Consider the following 27,837-nt stretch of genomic DNA (forward strand, 5'->3'; position numbering starts at 1 on the left):
ATATGGACAAAACTTTTCATCTTCGGTAAGTTTGTCACATATTTCCTGTAACTTACATTTTCCAAATCCATATTTCTCATAACTTCCGCATTATTTAGATAAATTCATGAAATTTTGCATGCTAATGTATTTCATACTGAAGAAAAATCTTTGACTTTTTAACACTGTTTTATCATTTCAAGTTCTTTTTCCATTAATAATTTTTTATGTAAAAATAATTAAATTTTACAATTCATGGCATGAAACTAAAAAAATACTTATTTATTCCGCTAATAATGTCAGGATTTATTAACACACGCATTATGAATAAAATGGAGGAGAAAGTATTAAAAAATATAAACTGCTACAGTGATCTAGTGGCTAGAGTGCTGGACTTATAATTCCGTGTTCCTGAGTTTGATACCTGGTGTACCCCCGATTTATATGTGTTGAGCAAGCTCGTGGTCCAGGTAACACAGGGGTTTTCTCCGGGAGTTCCACTTCCTCTGTGGCATCCCAACAAATCTCCATTATCTCCTCTCATCGTGGATGTATAGTAAATCAGCCTCCTATGGCACATCCTTGGCAACAACTCCATCAGTTGGTCTACATAACTGGCTTCTTATGCCGAACAGTCGAGTACCTATCATTAGTAAAAAAAAGAGTATTATAAAATATTTAAAATTGTATAAGATATCAGCAAAACCGATTTTTCCTGCACAAATTTAAAAATATAATTATCTTTAACAATAAAAGTTTCTTGGATTCTAAAAATTGTTCATTAAGCTAGAAGTATTGTTTACTCACTGTACCAAATTCCTGCTCAAAATTAATTCAGGATATGTAGAAATTAAATTTTGAATTTTATTAAATTAGGAATCATATTACCATTGCTAAGCTTTCGTTTATGAATACAAAAGACTTACACATTTCTTTGGATTGATTGACACACCAATATCCAGAAATATTGAATTGCTACTCGTATATTAGTTAGCTCACTAATGGAATATTTGTCTTTGTTGATTATCACCGTATTGTTGACAAACCCCACTACTGTGAAGAGTAGTAAATCTGAACTGAGAGTTTTTCCATATCTTTTGGAGATGGATGTTTACATCACACAGTGGTCAGAAGACACCTATTTTAATTGAAAAACTAGAAGAACCACACTCATTTTCGTGAAACTACATCGTTATATATTTTTAGATGTACTTAATCCAAATATTAACTTATTCTTTTCAGTATTGGCACGCATTTCTGAGTATTTTCAGAATACATTTAGGTGAAATTTGAATTTCCTTAATCGTTTGAGCTACTGCACAGTGGGACAGATTGCGATTCTAGCCGGAACAAAATCAATTTTCACTTTTTCTCATTTTTATGCGTGTCCCATCTCAAGTTGTTGCTAATGAATCACAGAATGCTTATCTATGAGAGAGAAGCTTTGGCACTAAACATGCGGACGTCACACAATGATTTTGACGAGGATTCCCCTCCGTAACCAGTTTTATTGCTCTGTCACGCTGAAATAGTGTAAGAAGCAAGCTTGTTTTCTGTGATCTGGGAGTGAAACATTTTGTGACTCTGAAATGGAAAATGAAGAACAAGGTTGGTAGATAATTATTATATAAATTTTATGTTCATAATAACTTTGAATTTTTAGAAACGGCATATTAACTTAAGGGCGGCAAATGCGATTTTTTAAAACTATTTATCAAAGTAAACGTTGACTTATAATAGGAGAGTCACACAGAGTCACATTTATTTTTGTGTCAGAATGTAGGTTTAAGTATGCACTTTAAGACTAACCTAGTTTCATTTGCTCCTACTGACCGCCCTGCATGTGGTTAATTTTTTTCAAACTCGGAACCGCTACGAGTGATTTCGCGCCGTGATCTATTTCCAATACTTGCCAATAAAAGTGGTGACTTAGATGAAGTATATAGATAGGTTTTGAACAAATCATGTATTGAAACATGTGATTCTAATGGTGAGAAGTGCATTCGTAATATTTTGAAAAATATTCGAAGTAATTTTAACAGACGTTGAATACAGTGCCACCGTAAAAAGGATTATTTTCTTAAAAAACATTGTTCTTGGCAGGTCAGAGGCAACAACAAAGATATTTCTGCAGCCAGAAAAGAGGAGATTATTTCTAGATTCCGCTCTCAATTAGGGCTTCTTATTAACAAGCCAAAATCTGGTGCACCTGGGACATCAAATGATGGCAATACTGCACGTCGGTTTTTTGAAAACCAACAAATTACAGCCAATATTACGGGCATTAGTAAGACTTCATTCACAGATTTTCTGTAATTTTATGCACAATTTCATGTGGATATAATATCTACTGAGGTATTTGTGAAGTACACCAATGATACAACCCATTTATATGTACAATTATATCCATGGTACTACATGCCATCTGGAGTGCATAAAATACTGATACATGGAGGAAAGATTGCATAAACTGTGATGCTTCCTATTGGGATGCTATCTGAAGATGCTCAAGAGGCAAGACACAAAGATTTACGAAAATACAGGTTAGATCATGCTAGGAAGTGTTCTCTTGAGAGAAACTTAGATGTCCTACACATGTTGTTAGTAACTTCTGATCCCATTATATCCCAGATCAATCGACATCCAAGTTCAAGAAAATCAAAACTGTCAGTTGAGGTAATTAAAGTACAAGTACGAGCTGCGAGTGCAGAACTGCAACCCCAAGATGAGGACGACAGTAGCGCTAGCTGGTCCAACACTTCTGGAGATACAACAGACGCTTCAGATTTCTCAACATGAGTCATAAAATTTGCTACATAAATTACTTTTCTCTTCATAGTAGCGTGTGAAATAATTTCTGTTTACTATAATTTTTTATTCGCATTAGTTGTATGCAGTTTCTATTATTGTATGATTTTTTAACAAATAGGCGTTCTATACTAAAATAATAATTTTCATACAAATATTTCATCAAATGTCATAATAATTTACCTTCATCTTGCTATTTTCAACGATTCGAAAGGAATTTATCAATATTAGATTTTGTTCCGGCAATCCGTCCCACTGTGTACTGTAGATATTTGAAAATTTATAGCATATCATGCTACATATAAATATCCTTTGTACAAAATTATCTCATTTTGTTCAACATTATTTGAATTATTAACATTTTTGTAAATTTAAATTTTAGATATTTTGAAAAATTGCTACTATTTCTACAAATTTAAAAACTTCTGTGTAAAATTTGCTCCACTTATCTTTCAAATTCCCTGAAACATAACTTGTTATTCACTTTTTTTTTTTTTTTTTCAGATTATTGTCAAATATATTATAGCCAAATATAAAAATTGTGATGTGTAGCAGAAAAAATATTTTCCTTAAACTTTTTGAGGAAATCTACTAAATCTATCTTCGTAATTTATCCAGGTGTTTGCTGACAACATAAAGTCCACTATAGTCCACTGTAGTCTATTCAGTTGTTATTTGTCACGAGAAATGAGGGGTATTTTGATCGGTGTCCATTATAGATGCCTGTTGCTAGTAGCCAGAGTTGGGGTGTAGTCAATATGTACTGCAGGGCTGTGTCTTCTGCAACTGGTACTGGTGATTTTAATTTACTTCTTTTGTGGTTTATGGATGGACAGTATAGAAGAATGTGTTCCAGATCTTCATCATGATTATTACACCACAGACAAGTAGGATTATCAGAAAGGTAAAATCGGTGCAGGTACAATTGTGTGACAATGTGACCTGTTCTGGCTCTTGTTAAAAATGTTTGAACATGTCTGGGCAAGTTTTTGTACATTTCCAGGTCATTTAGTTTCTTTTGCACAGACTGTAAAATTTTTCCTTTGTCAGAAGAGAGCCAATTGTTGATCCATAGGTTTGTAAAATGAGACTTTACTGAAGCAAAGCACTGGATAGAGATATCACTTGAAGAGGTCTTGGTTGCAAATATGTTCCCTATTTTGCAATATTATCGACTTTCTCGTTTCCAGGTATACCACAATGACTAGGTATCCATTGAAATGTTATTTCCTTTTGGAGTTCTTTTAGTTTGCTTAGTTGTTTCTAAATTTGAATAATTCTATGTGTGTATAGGTTTGGTACATATTTAATTATATTAAATATAGTCCCCTTGGAGTCGGTAAGTATGCAAATAGATTTTTCAGAAATTTGAGTAACACACTGAAGAGCAGCATCAATAGCTAGCAATTCAGTGTCAAGACTGGAGGAGGATGAACATGGTATGAAATAACTTTCTTGATATCTTGAAATCTACTAAAGATTATTATTATTATTTTTTTTTTTGGTCCTATAGAATATATCTGTTATGTTAACAATTAATATTAGAAGAGAAAAATTCGCTCCGGTGCCGGGGATCGAACCCGGGTCCTCGGTTTTACGTACCAAGCGCTCTCATCATTGAGCTACGCCAAAGTCCAATTCACAGCACCGGATCAAACTCCCCTCCTCCAGTGTTTTTCCCTTTGTGGCCTGACTCCAAGTGGGGCATGTATGTTGGCATTTTATTAAGTTAACTGCCATTATACAAGGAGCGCACTCATTTGAGTGCTTGGTGGTCAGGATTCCACAGTAATCTGTACAGAAATATGCACTGTTGCTAGAAGAATATACCAAAGATTATTTATTTATTATTATTTTTTTTTTTGGTCCTACAGAATAAATCTGTTATGGTAACAATTAATATTAGAGGAGAAAAATTCGCTCTGGTGCTGGGGATCGAACCCGGGTCCTTGATTTTACGTATCAAGTGCTCTCACCATTGAGCTATGCCGAAGTCCAATCCACAGCACCAGATCGAACCCCCATCTTCCAGTGTTTTTCCCTTTGTGGCCTGACTCCAAGTTTGGCATGTATGTTGACATTTTATTAAGTCAATTGCCGTTATACAAGGAGCGCACTCATTTGAGTTTCTTGGTGGCCGGGATTCCACAGTAATATGCACACATTACATTAGGAAACAACAACAAATATGCCCACAAATTTAAATTATTATTAAAATCTCCAGTATTACTGGCAAAGTCTGAGGATGGATTACAACTGTTTCTACACAATCTTAACAAAGCAGCAAAATATTACGTCATGGAAATTTCTACTGAGAAATCCGAAGTTCTAGCCTTCAGAGAAAAAGATCTAGTCTCAAGCCAGATAATATGCCTTGACAATAAAATATTAGAAAGGTAAATTCATTTAACTATCTTGGTTACTCCTTCATTTACACAAATGACAGACATTCCAGACAAAATTACAAATTTGTAAAAGCTTCAGGCACAGTAAACTCAGTCATGACACCAACTCTAATCCAGAAACAACATTCACAAAACTCTACCAATCTATCTTGACTTATGGTAGCGAAGCTTGGACTATCAGAAAATGTGACACCTCTAGAATTACAGCAGCAGAAATGTGACTTATGAGACGCACTATTAGCTACACAAAATGGAATCATAAAGAGAATAAAGATATTCTAGAAGAGGTGAGGATAGAATCGGTACTGGAGTACATTACAAGATTAAGGAATAACTGGCAAGATCATGTAAACAGAATGGTTAGACGAAGAATCTCTAAGGAGATCTTGCGGTATCACCCTAGAGGAAGATCTATTGGATGCCCAGCTAAGAGATGGCATGAGACCGTAACGGACTACGTAGCCTAACATTGGGATGGAAGATGATGATGATGATGATTAGAATCTCTGAATGCATCTTCTATAGTTATCTTTCAACATGCAACATTCCACCAAATAAATTTGCTGTTCAACTGTATACTTCATTTTCCAATTGATTACTTAATACACAATCTACAGTCACACACATGTTCTGGTGCAATTCTCAGAAGCAACTAACTGCTGGGATGTTTTATAGGACTGACTTTCCACGCTCTGGTCCGGAGAACAGGAAGTCTGCCTGCAGCAAAATGATATGAAGTTTTCTCGTAAATTGAGAGCAGTGTACAATGGATAATGGACTACTTTCGTGATAGTCTGGGACATTGTTTGGCAGTGAATGGTTCTCATTTTGAGCATCTGTTGTAAAGTTTGGTTATTATAGTGTTTTGTTTAGCTTTATGGTCTACTCAACATGATTTTACATACGAGTACTTATTTGTTTCAAGTTTTAAGTCCACCAAACAAGTTTAATGAATACATCTTGATTACACAACTTTTATCACTATCACTTCAGAATATATACTGTATTTCTTTCACGTGTTAAAATTAAGTACGTTGTTGTTGACTGGTTTCAACCTGTTGTAGATTATCTTCAGAACTGGGTCTTCCTGGTTTTCGCTCCTTCTGATTGTTCTTCCTGTGAGGGTTTGTTTGGGTGGTGTAACGTGGAGTCAAATAGTGTGTGTGTTCTGAAATTGATGAAATCATCCACATTATGGACACCATCACAAAACAAAACTACTTCACATACAATAACAAATATTACACTCACACCGAAGACTTATCCATGGGATCACCCATCACACCACATAGAACAGACATATATACTAACAAAGACAACAAATATGCAGGCAACATCATATATTGGCACAGATATGTAGACGACATACTAATATTGTACAAAGGAAACAGAAAACAGATGCAAAACCGACATCAACACATAAACAAAGTACACCCAAAGCTATACAACACATTAGAAACTGAAAGCAACAAATCCATAAATTTCCTAGACATCATAGTAACAAAAGTTGGCAACAAACACACATTCAAAATCTACAGGAAACCAACAACAGTACACATACACAACACATCCAACTACCCAACACAACACAAACAAGCTGCATTCCAAACAATGGTACACAGACTACTCAACATACCAATGAACCAACAAGACTACAAAGAAGAGTTAAACACAAATACATCATCATCATCATCATCATCATCATCATCATCATCATCATCATCATCATCATCATCATCATATTCCAGGCAGGAAATTAGGCCATTGTTGGCCTGTTTCAGTTCCAGCTATACAGGATCCAATAGACGTTTCTAAGGATGTCCAGGTCGTTGTTGTGCTTGAGGGTGGTATTTTAGCATTTCTTAGGGTGTCAGCTTCCATACGAGAAATGTGTTCAAGCCATCTGTTTCTATATTCTATAATTTTTTCTTCTAATGGTTGCATGTTGAGTTCCTGCAGTATATCAAATACATAGCACAAGAAAATGGATACAACCCTAACATGATAGACAACATAATACGAAAGACAAAACATAATTACAAAAAACATAGTAATACAACACAAACACAAGAACACAAAAAAATACATCACACTAACATACAAAAACAAAAACACACAAAATTGCAACCTCATTCAAGAAATTAAATTACAACATTGCATACAGAATAAAAAGTACACAAACAACCAAATACAACCACACAGGCATATACAAACTCAAATGCAACAACTTATACATAGGACAGACAGGCAGATCATTTCAAACACGTTACAAAGAACACATCACAGCCATAACAAAATCACAAAACACTTCCACATACGCAGAACACATAACAAATACTAACCACACCTTGTCACGGTATGTTTGGATCTTTAATATTGTAATCCGACAGAATGAAAATTCGGCTATCTTTCCTCTATATGTATCTTTATAAAATGGTTTCCAGTGTCTCAAACTTTAACTATTTCGGTCTGCATGCTTCGATCCCCTTCGACCTCCTACTTGAATGCTCGAAGGGAGGGGGATGGTTGTGGGGATGACGGTTGGAATGCGGCATCAGTTGGAGACTTGGCCTGATATGGGTCGTTAAGAGGGCAGAATCAGCTCAGTTGGAGAGATCAGCCATCCAAAACTTAACCTGTGGTATGTGATGAGTATACATCGGAAACTTGGAGATTGTGATTGTGAGATGGATTATGTGTGGGTTAGCAGATTTTAACAGATATGTAAAAAGGGGCTGCCGCTGAATGAAATAATCTTGTTATTTATTTTTTTGAAAATTTGCTGTTGATTCTATTTAAGAGAAAGATTATAATGTAGGGAGATATTCTTGTTACTTATTGTTGGAAGTTTCCTGTTAATTCTATTTAAGAGAAAGATTATAATTAAAGGGAATATTCTTGTTATTAATTGTTGAAAGTTTGCTGCTAATTCTATTTAAGAGATAATTATAATAAAAGGAGATATTGTAATTTTTTTATTTTTCTTTTTTCTGAATTTATTTGGTTTTCAAAGTTCCCTTACTTAAACACTGGTGTAGTGAGGGACTGTTACAACCTTCAGCAACATAAATACAGACATGGAAATTCTACACATTCAACCAAAAAACCAGAAACTAAACATACTAGAACAATACGAAATATACAGAGACACAAAAACACACCCTCATGATATTCTTAGGCTGGTATTCATAGTCGACACTTTATATCACCACTTTGCAAAGTGACACTTTTGACGAAAGTGGCTCTTTCATATTAGTGGTATTCATAGACAATTGAAGAAGTGCACTTCACAAAGTGTCACTTTACGCCAGCAAAGTGTAGAGTTACAATTTGGTTGGTAATAGAAGTCCCACAATGCCTTTCAAAACAAGTGAACAAACAGTAACAAATTAATGACATATAACCTACAAATTACAATGCTTGTGATTTGAATTGGGAGCCTATTGATTGCGGGAGGAAGAAAATATATATTTAAAGTTGTTTTATTTCAGTTTCTACTTTTTGTTCCCGATAGTTTAGATTATTTCAGTCAGTTCAGATATATAGCATTTTATTAAATAGTTAGTGATACTGCTGGTGAAATTAGGTTAGGTTTTGTACAGTACATAACTGATCCATTAATTTATATAGTTAGATTAGGTTCTGTACATATCTTTTTCATTGATTTATGTCGCTAAGTTAGATTTTGTATGTATCCGTTCCACTGATTTATACAGTTCGGTTAGATTTTGTAGTCTACATAACTTCTATTAGTTTATATAGTTAGGTTAAGTTGGACTGAGTAGGTTAAGTTTTGTGTGTGTGTGTGTGTGTGTATATATATATATATATATATATATATATATATATATACAGAGTGTTCCGCTTATAAGTATAACAAAAGAAATAGCTATAACTTCTGAATTAATACAAGTATATAGTTGAAACCAACTGCTACAAAGAATGAAAACTGGGAATTTTTGTTACCTTATGTTCCATAAACCTCAACATGGCTTCCATTGGTGGCACGGGAAATATCCAACCGGTATTCAACCTCGACCCAAGTGTTATGAAGCATCTGTGGTGTAACATTGTTGACAGCAGCATAAATTCTTTCTTGTAAGTCTGCCAAATCACGTACTGGCGTCCTGTAGACCTGGTCCTTAACAAACCCCCACAGGAAAAAATCAGGTGGTGTTAGATCTGGTGATCTGGCAGGCCATGTGATGTACGGTGATCCTCTTCCGATCCATCTTGCAGGGAATTGTTCGTCTAAGAATGTGCGAACCATGTTGGCAAAGTGTGGTGGAGCCCCATCTTGCTGGAAAATTGCTCCATCTGGGAGTTGTGGCACAGCATACAGTTGCAACATATCCAGGTACGTGTTTGCAGTGACTGTCTTTTCAGCAAAGAAATAGGGACCAATGATTCTGTCACGCATGATCCCACACCAAACATTCCATTTAGGGGAATCCCGTTGGTGTTCAATTACGACACTTGGATTTTCCGACCCCCAGATGCGACAATTGTGTCGGTTTACTTTTCCACTGACGTGGAAGGTTGCCTCATCTGAGAAACAGACTCGAGTTAGAAATGTGTCGTCATCGTCCACTTTATCCAACATTGTTTCTGCAAAGCGTTTTCGTTCCAGTTTATCATTCGGCGTAATCATCTGATGAAGTTGCAGCTTGTACGCTCGCAAACGCAATCTTTTATGGAGCACTGTATGCACTGTTGTTGGTGGGATGTTCAACTGCACACTAGCCTGTCGAATGGATTTCCGCGGGCTTCTCTGAAATGCCTCGCGAATGCGTTCGACATTTTCGTCAGACACTTTACGCTTGGAATGTTTACCTGCATTAGACAACTAACTTCCTGTTTCTCTGAGCTGCCTATCCCATTTCATTATTGAGACGTACGTCGGTACAGCTTCCCTCGGTCTAAGATTGTACTGACGGCGAAACAAGCGCTGTACACGAATTATGGATCTATGTTCTGCTAATGACAGCACACAAAAGGCTTTCTGCTGTGGCGTCCACATGCTGACTGACTAAGATACGATACGAATTCTCTTATTTAATGATCTGCGCATGCGTGAGTCTTCTAAAAATAAGTAACAACAATGGATTAAAACTTCCCAATTTCCTCTTTACAATGGTACCAATCTTAACCCATTTGCATGCATTGTTATGAAATTATAACTATTTCTTTTATTATACTTATAAGCGGAACACGGTGTATATAATCATTAAATTTATATCGTTAGGTTAGGTTTTATATGTATCTGCTTCATTGATATATCGTGTTATTTCCGTTATTTTCATTTTTGTCTTTTTCGTGAATAGAAGTAAAAAAAGAATGAGATAAACACATTACTACTGCTATTATTATTATTATTATTATTATTATTATTATTATTATTATTATTATTATTATTACTATTATTACTATTATTACTATTTTCTCTCTCTCGTTTCCATTATTGCCTGCTCTTCAGGAATATTTTGAATGCCAAATGTTTCTACAATGCAAAACAAAATAGGCCTAATAGTATGAGATCTCTTTTCATGGTGAGGTTATGACTGCACATGAACTAGAGACAGTAGATGTATTGCTTACCGGCGTGAAAATATATATTACCGGTATCAAAACAGTAATGATTATATCAACATCAAGATAAATCTTATCTCAAAATACAGGTAGTCAACACAAATTAAAATCATTTTAAACCCAATATAATTATGGAATCTGCTTAGAAGGCAGGCACGTGAGGTCTCTCAATGCTAATTTAAGATAATTATGCTTACATTAGATTGAAGTTAGTTTAATATTATTTAAGTTAACAAATTCGTTTCAGTAATAAAAAATAGGTTATATAGGCATATCTACCTACATATCACTTCATTGAATTGAGGTTATAAATAGGCTATACGAATGTTACTACAGAAATACCTGAACTATAATATTATATATATATATATATATATATATATATATATATATATATATATATATATATATTAATGTATGGTACGTAGGCTATCTGTAGCATAGAATTTTAATGCAGTCAATAACTGTATTATTGGTGGCACTGGCAAACGTCTATTATTCGTTTTTGTCAACCAGTCATCGAAAATATAAGCAATCTCAATAAGTTTCTTTATCAAATCGGAACGGTTTTTTTTTTTAATTCTATATCATTATAAAATTCCACGGGATTGTCTTTAGGCCTATCTCTAATTTGTACATTGTCCACTAATTGTGGCATCTCTTCCGCACATTCTAATAATTCGACAACTTCCAAGACGTCCGCCATTTTTATACAAAGTGCCACTTTCGGCTCAAAGTGTGGTCGGAACTACACTTTCATCCAAAGTGTTCGTTTGCACCAAAGTGTCGACTGTGCAACGGAAAAGTGATACTTTGCGTCTTCCAAAGGACACTTTAATCGAAAGTGTCGACTATGAATACCAGCCTTAATACACAACTCAGTTTCAGAACACACACACTATTTGATTCCACTTTACACTATATGAACACACCCCCACAGGAAGCACAATCAGAAGGCGTGAAAACCAGGAACACTCAGTTCTGAAGATAACCTACAACAGGTTGAAACTAGTCAACAAGAACGTACCTAATCTTAACAATTGAAAGAAATACAGTATATATTACGAAATTTAATAAATATTTAAAAGACATGAAACAGGTGAATGGGTAAAATTTCTACACATTCATACGTAAAATGTAATAGAGATTCAGAATATGTAAATTTTAATATAGGGTGTCATTTAAAAAGTAATGTTTACTGTCACGTCCTATGTGCTTGAATAACATTTTTCGAACACTGGTATCATATTGGTTTATCTCCAACAGCTTTTGTATAACACTTTTTTTTCTGTGAAATTAAAATGTAAGAAGTTGTGAATAATATTCCATACTTTTTTAACACTCCATGTAAAGGCATAAAGAAATTTAAGAAAGGATATCAGGCAAGGGTAAATGTAATCAAGGATGAGTATGGTGACTTGTTTGCAGACTTTCATTCCATCTTGAACAGATGGAAAAACTATTTTGGGCAATTATTAAATATACATAGTCCAAATAGAAATGATAGGGATGATATTCAAATACAAACTGCTGAGCCATTTATACCCGAACCCACACTTTCTGAAGTCTAAATTGCAATAGCAGCAGAATTAATAAAAGAGGGTGGAAACACATTATCTAGTGAAATTTATAAGCATGTACTTGCTATTTAGAAATAGGAAATTGTACCAGAGGAATTTAAAAGTCCATAATATTGTACCTATCTTTAAGAAGGGGAAAAAGATTAACTGTAGTAACTTTCGAGGAATGTCACTTTTATTGACGTCATGCTTACTTACTGGCTTTTAAGGAACCCGGAGATTCATTGCCGCCCTCACATAAGCCCGCCATTGGTCCTTATCCTGAGCAAGATTAATCCATTCTCTATCATCATATCCCACCTCCCTCAAATCCATTTTAATATTATCTTCCCATCTATGTCTCGACCTCCCTAAAGGTCTTTTTCCCTCTGGCCTCCCAACCAACACACTATATGCATTTCTGGATTCGCCCATATGTGCTACATGCCCTGCCCATCTCAAACATCTGGATTTAAAGTTCCTAATTATGTCAGGTGAAGAATACAATGCGTGCAGTTCTGTGTTGTGTAACTTTCTCCATTCTCCTGTAACTTCATCCGTCTTAGCCCCAAATATTTTCCTAAGAACCTTATTCTCAAACACCCTTAACCTATGTTCCTCTCTCAAAATGAGAGTCCAAGTTTCACAACCATAAAGAACAACCGGTAATATAACTGTTTTATAAATTCTAACTTTCACATTTTTTGACAGCAGACTGGATGATAAAAGCTTCTCAACCGAATAATAACAGCCATTTCCCATATTTATTCTGTGTTTAATTTCCTCCCGAGTATCATTTATATTTGTTACTGTTGCTCCAAGATATTTGAACTTTCTCACCTGTTCAAAAGAAGATAAATTTCCTATTTTTATACTTCCATTTCGTACAATATTCTCGTCACGACATAATCATATACTTTGTTTTTTCGGGATTATTTCCAAACCTATCTCTTAACTTGCTTCCAGTAAAATTCCCGTGTTTTCCCTAATCGTTTGTGGATTTTCTCCCAACATATTCACGTCATCCGCATAGACAAGCAGCTGATGTAATCCGTTCAATTCCAAACCCTCTCTGATGTCATACAAAATTTTATCCAATATTCTTTTGAGAAGATTAACTCCATATGTAGATGAAATTATATGATTTTAGGTGTAATAGATCGACTATTGATCAGATTTTTTTTATATTCTACAGATATTGGAGAAAAATGGGAGTATGAAGGCACAGTACATCAATTAGTCATAGATTTGAAAAAGGCATATGACTCAGTTAAGAGAGAAGTTTTATACCATATATAATATTAATATGATTGGAGTAAAAGTGTGAACTTGTTTTAACATAATCTGACTTAAATTGGATATCATCAGATTATGTCTCCTTAGTGCTTGCATTAGGTATTGCCTGTGATTTATATCTGTATGTACTGTGAGAACATAAGATGATCAGATGTACTTTTCTTTCTTCCAGGATATAGTTGCAGGCGTGGCTCTTGCTTTGATTTTAATGATTCCAGTTGTACCAGTAGTTGATGCATTAGATCACTATCTTCTTACAAACCGATGGTCTCCAATCATTTTACTCACTGTCGCCATATGTCTTGTGGTATTCTACCCAAGCAGTGACCGCTGGACTCCCACTCGGTAAGAAAAATTGATAGTAAGATGCAGAGCAGCCCAAAATATATACACACATAGTATAACCAGCGAACAGGGATTATAAAGAATGGACACAAAGCGAATTTTCCTGTGTTTTGTTTCTCTGTGCGCCAGCATTTAGTTCTACTTTCAAGCGCTAGAGGTTAGTGTAATCGAGCATAGGCTAAGATAATAATTGAGAATAGAGTTGAGACACAGGATTCAAACATCGCCTACCTTATTGCATAATTCAGTAACGCTTTGCTTCAAATAAATTCAAGTTAACAGCTTTTCCTTATTTCTTAGTGACGAACTAGTTGTAATAATAATTTTTTATATTTCAGTTATAATAAATTATATAATAAAATAATATAGTACATTATAAAATTATGTATCAAATTCGTTCAATATTTGTATATAATATAATATAGGTAATATGGTTTTACTTCTCATAAGAGTTTTGTTTTTCCATTTTCAGCGCTATCAAATCATTACATATTTTAATTGTTGTTGGGGTCATCGTCTCAACTCTCATTATAAAGAATCTCTAGAGTCTAGACATTACAGTTAATGACGGATTTATTATTTTATGGATCCAATTTATTTTATTTGAGTACATGATGTACCTAGATGTATTAATTATATGTGTTATATTTCCGCTGTGTCGACTGCTAGCTGATGTGATTTCAGCGCCACCTCTAGGGAGAAAGCAGTATCTCACGCTCTAGCTGGCTTGAAGGTCATTGAAATCAGTCCGGCTACATCAAAGGTACCGACGCGAAGTGTCCATTCTTTATAATCCCTATTGACTGGTATAACCACTCTTAACTGGCACCAATGACATGACAACACCAGGGATTGCCGGACACTGTCACAGTTTAAAAGTAAGCTAGAAAAATATGTTTTATCTCATGAAATCCGTTTAGAAGTTGCTAAATTTATGCGAAGTTTTATTTTTAGTATTGTGGTAATAATTTTGTTTTGCTAGATTAATCCTTTCTCTTGTCTTTGTGTCAGGATACTAGAACAGCTTATTGTCTCTTAGTTAATAACAATGATGCTGAGTGTCACCGTTATTTTGTCTCTATTTGTTGTATATGTTTTTTTTTTTTTGAATCATTTAATATGTTAGACTAATTTTTATTATCTTCAATTTCTACTTGTATGTTCAGTTGTTTTTTTTATGCCATTTATTCTGTTGTTGTTATTACAGTAGATTAATTGCATCATAATGTATAATTTTTCTTGTAGTTGTATTGCATTTCTGGTGGTGTGGAAGAGAAGGCCTGATGGCCTTAACTCCACAGAGTAAATAAATAAATGAAATAAATATCCTCTGAACACACCAATGGGACCAAGCAGGTTTTGGACGCGAGATTTTGTCAGATAATGGAATAAGTATTTTAAAAATTACCTGTTCGTATTTTATGATGCCAACCTTTTGAAATTGCAGCCATTTGAAGTTTATTTCTTAGTCACTTGATCATAACTCATCATCATCATCCTTCATGCATTAGGAAATTGATTCCTGTAGCAGCTACTGAAATTGGTCCATCCATCTTTTAGCTGGTCTTCCAATATATCTTCTTCCCCAAGGTTTATATTTCCAAAACTTATATGGTATCCTGTCCTCCTGAATCCTTGAAATGTGAGACATCCATGTATTTCTCTATTCTTCTATTTTGTTGTTTAATTCATATATCTCAAGTTCTTCTCTTATTTCTTCGTTTCTTTTATGTTCTATTTTCCTGTAACCTGCTACGCTTCTCAAAAATTTCACCTCATTTGTTTGTAATCTAGAGGCATCTTTCTTTTTCATAACCCATGTTTCGCTTCTATATAGTAAACTGGACACTGACATCACCTTATAAAATTTTAACAATATGTCTTTTCTAGCTTTTGATTTCAGGGTTCTTCTTATTGTTCCATTTATGTAATTAAATTTTTCTATTTTTTCTTTTTGATCATAGTCTCCTTTATAAGATAAGGTAACGCCCAAAAATTTAAATTTATTTACCTGTTCTATGATACTCTTTCTTATTACTATTTTAGATCTTACAGGAGATTTGCCACAAAATGCCATAGTTTTAGTCTTATGTACAGATATCTCCATATTATAGTTCTTATTTATTTTCCATAACTCATATACTGCTCTCTGTAGATTATTTTCATTATTTGCTATTACTACCTGATAGTCAGCGAATAGCATTGTCATTATGAAATTATCTTCATTAAAATTCCGTGTATAGTTCTTTATTTTTATTTACCATTTTCTTAATATTTCGTCCATATATATATTGAATAGAATCGGCGACATACTGCAGCCTTGTCTCAAACCTAAGTTAACTTCCTCTACTCTTATCTGTGTATCACCAGCTATTTGTATTTTAGAATTATTATATGTTTCTAGTCACTTCAACTAGATGCAATGGAATACCTCTATTATATAATATTTTCCATAATTCATTTCTGTTTATTCTATCAAACACCTTGATATAATCAATAAATGTTAAATGTGTTTTTCTATTAAATTCTTTATGTTTTTCTATTACTTGTTGTAATACAAATATGTTATCTATACAGCTTCTTCCTTTCCGAAAGCCTGTTTGTTCTTCCATTATTATCGCTTCACTTATAGGTTTTAGCCTTTCTGTTATTATTTTGGACTAAATTGCATTTAGTAGAGATATTCCTCTATAGTTTTCGCATTTAGATTTGTGTCCTTTTTTGAATATTTGATCATAACTACATAACATAAAATTATAGATTTTCTTTATTAAAACACATCACTTAACACAAAATACACTAATTTTCAGTTTGAATATTCACTACAAACTTCCTAATGTAGCAACACTGACTATCCAGGCTGTGACAACGTGGCAGATTTAAACATCTTCTGAATGTCTGTCTGCTTACAAACTTGTCAGCATAACTTCAAAAATTCACTGTGTATGCAGTGACGTTTCACAACGTCGTGGGCTAAGATAGATGAACATTGCTTGGCAAGTGTTATAAAAGTCTGCAAACCTTCATGTGACTTTTGTAATTTGCGTTTCGACGTCTCTATCATCCTCCTCTACCTGCTCATCTTCCTGTTTCCTCAGTACATGTTCAATTATTTCGTCGTTATTTAAAGAGAGGGTGGCAGGAATGGAAATCTTAGCATGTAGGCTTTCATGGCCGGTGTCTAGTTGAAATGGCACTTCCGGGCTAAGATGCGATGGTCTACTGGTGTAGATATTCCCAGACTTTTCGTCTACTACTGTGGCAGACATCTTCATTGGTTAGGTATCCTAGGTCGAAGGATACCTAACACTGAAGATATCTCTGCCGCAGTAGTAGACGGAATGTCTGGGAATATCTACACCAGCAGACCATGGCATCTTAGCCTGGAAGCGTCATTTCAAACAGGAATGGAAATGTCTACATTCACCCACACTTGTATTTCTTATTCACTAACCCTAACTTTGCCTGAATGATGAACTAAATCCATTATATCAGACACAGGTCATGATGTGAATCCGCGAAAATCTTCGTCACTTGTCTCGTCATCCTCCAACATTATCATTGTCAACAATTTACACCAAGAGCAATATAAGGTAACAGATTTTATTCATTATTCAATCTATCATTCAATATGGTATAATTGTTTGGGGTGGAAGTACAAAAATTAATCTTAGTCCGTTAAATTTACTACAAAAACGAATAATTAAAATTTGTTTGAAGAAACGTTTCGATTATCCAACAAAATTAATTTATTCTGAATTTAATGTATTTAATATTGGACAAATTTATAAGTATACGCTGTTAAAATTTTATCATAAAAATCGTAATAAGTTTGTATTACAGACACACAATTATGACACAAGACGAAATATTAATTCAACATTAGTAGAACCTAAATGTCTCACATCTGCTGGTCTAAAGCATAGCATTAATTTTGGCCCTCGGTTATACAGTGCTTTAACTAAATTACACCCAGAACTTCTAACATGTAATCCACTAACATATAACAAGAAAATTAGAAACGTGTTAATATCTTCAATTTGATTAAATAAATTTATAGCCTATATATATATATATATATATATATATATATATGAATTAATCAACGTATATTATATTTGTATTCTATAATTTAAAACATATATATATATATATATATAAATTGTCCTACTTTTCACGTGCGATATTATTCTTCTCTAGTGTTAATATTATATAATTCCATTGCCGCTGTAATTTAAATTTTAGTTCCTATTTTATTTTATTTATTTATTTTTTTTATTATTATTTTCTGTATTTCTCTTATATTAATATTGTATTATATAATTTCTGTAACTGTAATTTTAATTTTAGTTCCTATTTTATTTTATTTTATATTCTCTTATAGGCCTATTAATAATATATCTGAACTGCGACCGAACACAAGCGCTGCTCATTCGGTCTCAAATTTTGTTAATACTACTGTATCTCCTTTTTATATTGATTGTATTATTTTATTTCTATTTCTCTTGTTTGTAATTATATTCTTTATTCTGTATATTTAAATTTAAATATTCTATTCTTTATTTTACTTCCTTGCACGCAAAAGAGACAAGAAATAAGGCATCTTTCAGTGAGAACTGTTGCTTATATTTACGGATGCTGCCTTCCTAGTTCACACAGTGGCATATAAAAAGGGGGTGATAGTTCATCTTTAAGTTTTGTATGACTCCCTGGTCCATTGCTTGGCTCAGGCTTATTACATTGGGACGTAGGAACTGGACACAAATATTGTCCACATTTAAGTCCTCAGCAGGGGACAGTTGTTCAGCAAAAGTAACACCTTACTGTCCGACACTAAACACTTCTCCTTTAAATGTTCTTCACACTAGGCATGAATATGCTGTAAAACCATTCCTTGAATATCTCACAATCCATCCATGCGTTCTTTTGTGCCTAGTAGTGGACAGGGAGATTCTTTATGCTTTTGAAGCACCTTGGATGTGTCATTATTTTCCTACCACTATCAATGTCACTTTATGTGCACCTGCAGCATTTCCACATACCATCTGTATTTTGTTTGAAGAGTTTAGGTGAGGTTTCCGTTGTATAAGCCAGTGTTGTTGTATGAAGACATCTCCATAATAAACCAATCTCGTTGGCGTTATATATTTGTTCCACACTAACATTACTCTGAGACACAGTTTTCTGAAACTGATTAATAATCTAATCCACTCCTTTGTTCACCAGACATGTCTAGTTTTCGGATTCCATATCTCTCTTTGAATCTGTTAAGCCACGGAAAATCCACACTTACCTTGCAGTTTCATTTTCTGGTGCAATTCCTTGCTTTTTCTTGTGCTTCTTGTAGAAGTGTACATTCCCTCAGATCTTTAATCGCGAAACATTCGTCTAGAACACGATCTAATTCTTCACCCAGTGGGACTGATATAGTTTTCCAATTTTCTGCAACTTTCGTAGATTCAGTGTTACTTATGAATTTCCGGAGTTGACTGCCATCTTTCTTTATATCGTATAAAGTTGAACTTCCAACTTTATATTCGTCCTTTAATTTGGATCTACTAACAACTCTCTCCATTTTCTCAAGTAATTCAAGCTTTTGCTTCAGTGTGAGCTGCTTCCCCCCCCCCCCAGCCAAAAGAGCCGTTGTTTTGGTATTGCTGGTTATTTGGGTGCTGGATTACATTCATGTAATGTGGACCTGACAATTTTGCATACACTGTCGCAATTACATTTATTGCATACACACATTCTTGCGAAATGCTCTATTATACCTAAATTTCATACCTGCTACTTTATTTTCTCTTATTACCCAAACATCACATTTATGCCTACCCTCCTGTCCTTGACATGTAGTTTTTATACCTATAGTCCCGTCACTCTAATTTCCGGCAGCCAATCACGTTACAGGTTGGCTACATTTAAACGTGTGCATCTTGTGATTCGCTAATGAAGAAGTTATGTATTTTCTAAGGCTCGATAAATACTTAATATAATCGCCCGCCATTTTGGCTCTTTCATTTGCGTTCGCGCTCAATTATTTGCTAAATTACAGTGCGTTTGATTTATTATCATAGGAGCTACAACATGATAATGTTTAAAACGGTGTGGCAAATAGAGCCCTCGTCTGGTAGCTCGGCAACGAAAGAACAAAAATGACGAATGATACTACCTACCTAGACTTTATAGAGCATTCACTTCCTAAGACGTAAGCAAAGAGGAGTCACGCAGGGAATAACAGCGTCGTGACTATAGTGACATATATACATATATATTTTAGTACCTGCTTCCCTATTCACTATAATCTCAGATTTGTCTCCTCCTAAGTAATATTTATTTTCCAGTTCTAAATTTCATTATCATGTAGTAACATTAATCTATTTGTTTTACTATACAGTGTATTCATTTCTCTACTTTTTCCTTCCGTTTTCAACTAATCTCATACTATCTTTCCCTATAATTGGCATCGCTAGTTGTTGCTTTGCATTATAACAGCTTCGTTTTTCTCTTCACTATTTTCTGAAACCTCTTCTATCCACCCCCAACTAATTTCTTCTACCCACACTTTCATTAAAAACCGAATGACTTAATTTAACCTATTCAAAATTGTCACTTTCACTATTCTTTTCTTTATCCTTTTTTACCAATTTACTGATCTCGATCCCATTTTACTTACTACTAATCTTATCACATCACTAATCACTAGTCCCGCGCCATGGCATCATCGTCTAAGGCATCCTGTCTTAAAACTCACGTTATGGAATGCACGCTGGTTCGAGTCCTCATGGGGGAAGAAATTTTCTCATGAAATTTCGGCCAGTGCCCACCCAGCATTGTGCATTGTGATGCACTTGGGGAGTTACGATAGGTAGCGAAATCCGGTTGTGAAAGCCAGCTATGACGGCTGAGGGGGATCATCATGCTAACCACACGACACCTCCATTCTGGTTGAATGATCGTCCACATCTACTTCATCATGTGGCTGGCTGGTCAAAGGCTCTTCAAGGGCTGTGGTGCCAAGATTATTATTATTATCATCATCATCATTATCAACATCGTCCTAACAAGTATATGGCCCATTATGGTCTCAAGCCATCTTTTTAAAGATGTTCCTAGTGTTCTCTTCCTTCTTGGACAGTAGGTAGAAATGTGACGAGGAATGTGAGTCCTTTCCATGCAGTGAACATGTTGCTGCCAGTTAGTTCTGCAACTATAGATGTAATCCAAAATAGAAGATATTTCAAGCTCTTGAAGAATATCTTCGTTCCTCTTGCGGTCTGATCTAATGCCAGCTGTTCTTCACAGGAATTTCATCTCGTTGGCTACTATTCGGGTTTTATCTTTTTCCCTCAAAGTCCAGACCTCACAACCATAAGTTAGTACCGGTCTTGCCAATGTTTTTTAACTTTAATCCTCCTATGTTTCTGAACTAGTGAGGGTTTAAACACTTTATTGATGACTGCCATTGCTCGGTTATAATTAAAAATTTTAGCACATATGTCTATTTCATTTTCATAACTGACATGATATCGTAAATATTTAAATGAAGAAACTTGTTCAATAGGTTTATTATAAACCCATATCTTGGTACGAACAGGAATTCTTCCCTTAAACGCCATAACTTTGGTTTTTGATGTTGAAATTGTCATATTATATTTTTCAGCAAGGAGTTGAAGTTGATATATTGAATGTTGTAGTCCATTTTCTGAGATTGCTAAAAGTATTATGTCATCTGCAAATAGTAATATATCTAAATTTGAATGTCTATTGATATAAATGCCATCATGTGGTTTTTGTTTCCATTCTCTTACTAAAGTATTAATATATATTATAAATAATAAGAAGCAACATTCTTGACGTACTCCTTGATTTATGACATTTCAGTTGGAAAGTTTATCTCTTATTTGTATTGTAATGTAGTTTTCTTTATAAATATTATATATTACTGTTATTAATTGATTGGGAACATTATTTTTGTCAGCTTCTATTAATTAATCCTATTTATGGTGTTAAAGGTTTTATGGAAATCAACAAATGATAGATGAGTTTCTATTTGGAATTCTCTGTTCTTTTCAATAAGTAATTTTAGTGTGAAATAGCTGTCGGCACAAGATCTGCCCTGCCAAAATTAATTTTGTTCTTCAGTTAATATATCACTATAGAAATTACACAATTTATGTTGTAAGAGTTTTGCATAGATTTTATAAACTGCATTTAAGAGATATAATTTTCATAATTCTTTCGAGCTCCATTTTTGTAAATTGGAATCACAATGCTCTATTCCAACTTTCTGGTGGATGTTTTCCAATTATTATAAAATTAGCCGTACCCGTGCGCTCTGCTGCACCTGTTAGAAATAAATATGAAGTAATTGCACAATTAAAATAGGACGTTTGATCCAGGGAACATTCGTGTTTGATAGAAGGATAAGTCGTTTAATATGTTACTTAATTTAAATTGTATTGAAATAATTAAAATGCGGTCATTTTGGTCCAGAGAGCAATCATTTGATGCAATGACAATTCCTTTAACATGTTTCTTAATTGTTATTATATGCGACCATAGTTTAATGAAGATTGACATATCATTTAGTTTTAATGTGTACACTTTATATTACTTGCTATATGTTTCAGAAGTTACTGTACTAACATTGTAGAATTATGTCCATCTAGAGAAACTACACTTTCCAATGGTGAAATAATAATTAAACAATTAATTAGCTTCCGATATTACTTCATACAAACACAGAAACATGCTCTTGGGCTATGTTTAATAGCTTTCGATTGTTATTGTCCAAGGCCCCTTATAGACGAAGTCATTTGTTTTTATTTCAGTACAGCACCTTAGATGGCGTTGTTATTGTAATTTTAAAACTCATTTATCTCATTAAATATCAGTCCTATCAAAATTTTGTATAGAATAAAACTTATCGGAAATTATTTTTAAAGAAACTTTTGTTATATAATATTTTTCATGAAAATCAATAATAGCGAGATATTTCGATTTATTTAATTCAGGCCCCCTTATAACCCCCCTTTTAAATAACGTATTTTGGATGCCATATAGCCTAAAATCTAAGTTACAACGAACTTAATTTATATTCCAATTTTCATATAAATCGGTTCAGCCATTATCGCGTGAAAAGGTAACAAACATCCAGACAGACATACAAACAAAAATTTCAAAAAAGCGATTTTCGGTTTCAGGATGATTAATTATACATGTTAACACCAATTATTTTTGGAAAATCGAAAATTACCAGAAAAATTTTGGCTACAGATTTATTATTAGTACAGATATAGATATCAGTAAACGTAATTTAAATTGTTTAGACACATATTTGAATAGTTCTGTATTTAACAAATCTTCTCCTGGAGCATTATTGTTCATGCTGTTTGATAAGACATGATTTAATTCTTCCATTGTAAAACATTCCATGTAATCATTATTTGATATTGAACATGTTGTGAGTGTTTCTTTCTGTGTCCATAGCTTCGTAAAATAATTTAACCAAATATTTTTATCAGTTGTATCTATAGTGACCTATTCTTTCACTTCTTGATTTATTTATTTATTTATTTATTTTTTTATTTTGTAAGTTTTTGGGTTTGAACGAATTATATCAGTTTCTAATTGATTTACAAAAGGTATTCCAATTATTATTATTATTATTATTATTATTATTATTATTATTATTATTATTATTATTATTAATAATTGCTTTATTCCTATAAAAATAGGTTCAGTGTTAGATATATTTCTTACATTAATCCACTGATCCCTAATTTCACTCATTCATTTTTTTCTCTCCTTCATCTCACGTGTTTAGTTTATTCTGTGTTTTGCTAACCTAGTTTGTCGCCCCTTCCATACTTTTATTCCATCTGTCTCTCTTTGCTTACTAATAATATTTATCATTAGTGTTTCACCATCTAAAAACAGGTCGTTATTAGTTCTGATATTTCCATGTGTTCACAGACCACTAATTTTCACTCTTCTTTGTTTGCAGTTCACTCAGTCTTCTTCCTTGTACTGTGATTTGCTATCTTAACTCGTCTCCCTCCCCATACATTCCTCCTCCTTTACTCATCCCTATCGACTCACAACATTTTACATAACTTCTCGGATCTTTTTTTCATTATATTTGTAAAATTCTCAAAATCCTTAACAGTCGCTGGATTTGAATCTTATCCTTTCTCTGTTCCTGCTATATCTTCGCATTATTGTTTCGTCTCTTCATCTGACCCCTTACCACTCGTAGGATCACTTTCACTTCCATTCCTAGCCCTTGCCTTATTTTCACGTGTGCTACTTGATCTCAAGTTATAAGTTTTCGGATCATCTTTCACTATATCTTGCTGAGTAGTTTGGGTAGGTCAATGATTCCATTTGATTCTTTCATTATCTGTTGTTTATATTCTGATTTCTGCATTATTCTTGACCATTGTGCCAAGGTCTGCATTTTCTTCTGATGTCAACTGGGTTTGTTTTGTCCACCTATGAATACTTTCATTTGTTCTCACTTCTGTTACGGTATGCTTGCCTTTTTATATTGTTATCTGACAGAATTTAATTCAGCTATCGTTTCCTTTATATATATATTTTGTAACATCGTTCCCGGGTATCAAAAACTTTAGCTATTTTGATGTGCATGCGTCGCTCCACCTTCACCTCCTACTTGAATGTTCGAGGGGAGGGGGATAGAGTAGTGATCGTGGTTGGAATGCATGGTCAGTGCTCGACTGGCTCTGAGACGGACGATTAAGAATGCAGAATTAGCTCAGCTGGAGGGATCAGGCAATTTAAAAGAATTGTATTCCAATGAATACCATCCCATTGTGGAATCCTGGGAAATGAGAATGCGGATGCTTTAGCAAAGAAGGGCAGCACTGCTACTTACAGACCTGTTACTAAATCTACGTATTACTCTGTAAAAAGATTTATTAAATCTACATACTTAGACTTCAACAAACAAAATTTGATAACACAATCCCAAGGGAAAAAATGGAACTCTCTGCATCAAAATCCACAGTTAATTCCCGATTTACCACGAAAATCGTCTGTAGCTGCATTTAGATTGGCAACAGGCCATGATTGTTTGGCCAAACACCTGGATAGAATTGGAATATATCAGTCCCCTATCTGCCCATTGTGCAACTCAAACCAAGAAATGGATTCGGAACACCTCAAAATCTGTGCTTCAGTGGCTGGTCATGATAATATCTTTGAAAAATATTGGAGTGCAAGAGGTCAAATGACTTTATTGTCAAACGCCTGGCATTAGAAAACAACAACTTAAAATTGACGATCCTATCTGATAAGTATACACCGGGAACTAGAGGCTGTGGCTGTGAGATAGGACATGAGTGGTTTAGGAGTTTTTTTTTAAAAGATATGCAAAAAGGGGGTTGCTGTTCAATGAAATACTTTTGGTTATTTTTGTTCTTTTCCCTAAAGGTTTGTTGTGATTCTATATTAAGAGACATTATAATGTATGGAGATGTTGTTGTTACTGATGGTTGGAAGTTTCTTGTTAATTCCCTTTTAAGATAGAGATCATAATTAAAGAGAATATTCTTGTTGTTGAATGTTGAAGGTTTTCTGTTAAATCTTTTTTAAAGAGATAATTATAATAAAGGGAGGTATTGTAATTTTTGGAATTTCTTTTTCTTTTTCTGAATTCATTCTGTTTTTCCAAGTTCATTATTTAAATATTGGTGTAGCTGAAGACCCGTCACACTTCCTGCTTTTTGTTATTCACCGGTGTCTGTTTTTACCGCTTCCTGGTCTGTCTTGGATGATAACCTCTCATCTTCTGTCCCTTTCTACTCCTATCTTCACTTGTTTGCCTATCTTATTTGCTTTCTTCACCGAGTCTTCACTTCCCTTTGCATTGTCATTCAACCTAAACTCCGTATGATTTATGTTTTCTCGACAGAAATCCAGATCGTAAAATTTCCCTTTCACTTTCAGCTTGTTCTTATACATTCTAACAAAATGCCGTTTCTTCCTTGCTGCCTTCAAGAATGGAAGCAATAGTCTTCTTCTGTTTCTTGTTTCGTAGTCAAAATCATATTCCAATCTAATTTTTGTTCTTTTCAAATTCCTTCATTTCATCATAATTCATCCTTTCATTCTCATATTTGTAAATGTAACGAAAATTGATCTGTTTCTACCCTTATGGCGAAGTGCATCAACATCGGTTAAAAACGCAGTAATCATAGATTACGAAACGACAGTTAAACAGTAACCGTGGTTAAAATGTAATTTCTGTGCACCATTCATAATCATCGATTACTTAAACATAGTTAGCTGACACTTCATTTAACCAGAGCAAAGTCTATGATGGTACACTGTTTCTACACAATGACTAAAGGAAAGCATTCATACCACAGCAAAGATAATAGTCAACATCTAAAAACGACTGCGCTCACTCCGTTCTACATTGAAGTGAACATGTCTTACATTTTCGCGTTGCATTTGTTTGCCTTTGGGCGCTGTTATATTTGCGAGTTGCATTTCTTTGTCTTTCATTGCTGTCAGGTTAAAATCGTACAAAATAGAGAATTGAATGCAAAAATGATTATATCCCAATGTGAGGTTAAGTATCGATAGACTTACTAAATAGATTTAAATATATTATATAATAAAGAAGGAATATACATAAAGGAAAAGGATGCAGAAGATTAGTAAAAATGTGTGTACGACCCAAGATCCCATTTACACCAGGTTACTGTTCATTATCCTAAGATCCATCCATAGCCTCTCTTTGTTCAGCCAGTGACAGAGAAAGAGACATTCAAGTATTCCCTCTTAAAATACAGAAAATAACAGTTACATAGAATCTTAACATAAGGAGCTGATCAACAGAAGAAATATGACTGTTTTTGAGTTATTGGAAGTGAGTCATTTGTAGATTTTGATAAACAAAATCCCTCCTGAAATTTTCTGTCACCTAATTCCTCGTAAAGATTCTCTCTTTCCACTAAAGAACTTCACGCCCACGCTCTATCCAAGTAATTCAAGTACTGTACAATAATAATCATCTTCGAAGTAAACATCTGTGGCTCTGGCCGCCATTTTGCTTTACTTGCTCTACTAATCACTGGTTATCTCCTTTAACCGCTCGAAAATGGCTGGTTATAGATTACTGTGGTTAACCTCCTATTTAAGTCGTAACCGAGGTTGATCCACTGTAAAAATGCTTAACCAGAGGTTAGGTGACAATTTTAACTGGTGGTTACACTAACCGACGTTGATGCACGTGGGCATTAGTTAATCTGTATGTTTCTTCAATGTGTCCTTCACTTACGTCAAAATTAAATAATTCTCAACATACATTGCACACTGCCTCATACATCTCTATTCCACATTGATGTCCTACTTCGTTTACGCTGAAAATTATCATCTTCTTTTTCTTTTGATTCTCTTCATAATATTTTATTGTATTCATTTTCGCGTTTTCCTGTAGTTGTACCTCAATCTTCTTTCTATTTTCTTCAGTGTTTAAGTTATCAATTGTTGATTTTCTTCTTGTAGCTTGTGTAGGCTCTGTAACTTTTGTAAAACTTGTATCTTTTGTTCTGAGGAGTTTATTTCTTGAGCTAATATTACAGTCTAGTATATACAGTCGCGAAGCTCAATACATAGTAAATATGCAAACATTAGATAGTTGCTCACCACTAGGATCGCTAATATCGCCTCATTACAGGCAATGCAAAATAGTACCGTCACAGTCTATTGTTTCTAGCACCCTCAAAACTCAAGCTTCGTGACTGTATATAGTAGACTGTGCTAATATGTTCCACTCTTCTCTAATTAATTCAGTGATATTTCCATTTTTACTGTTCAACACTTCA

At 34.1% G+C, this 27,837-nt stretch overlaps 1 protein-coding gene across 2 annotated transcripts in view; it reads left to right on the forward strand.

Moving 5' to 3' along the window:
* LOC138715454 (sphingosine-1-phosphate phosphatase 1-like) overlaps positions 1-27,837 on the forward strand; it is a 40,693-nt gene that overhangs the window by 5,803 nt on the left and 7,053 nt on the right. For both annotated transcript variants that reach the window (XM_069848374.1, XM_069848375.1), the window contains exon 4: positions 13,809-13,981. In XM_069848374.1, the coding sequence (XP_069704475.1) occupies positions 13,809-13,981 (173 nt within the window). The remainder of the gene's footprint in view (positions 1-13,808; positions 13,982-27,837) is intronic.

This window comes from Periplaneta americana, chromosome 15, assembly GCF_040183065.1.
Source record: "Periplaneta americana isolate PAMFEO1 chromosome 15, P.americana_PAMFEO1_priV1, whole genome shotgun sequence".
NCBI lineage: Eukaryota > Metazoa > Arthropoda > Insecta > Blattodea > Blattidae > Periplaneta > Periplaneta americana.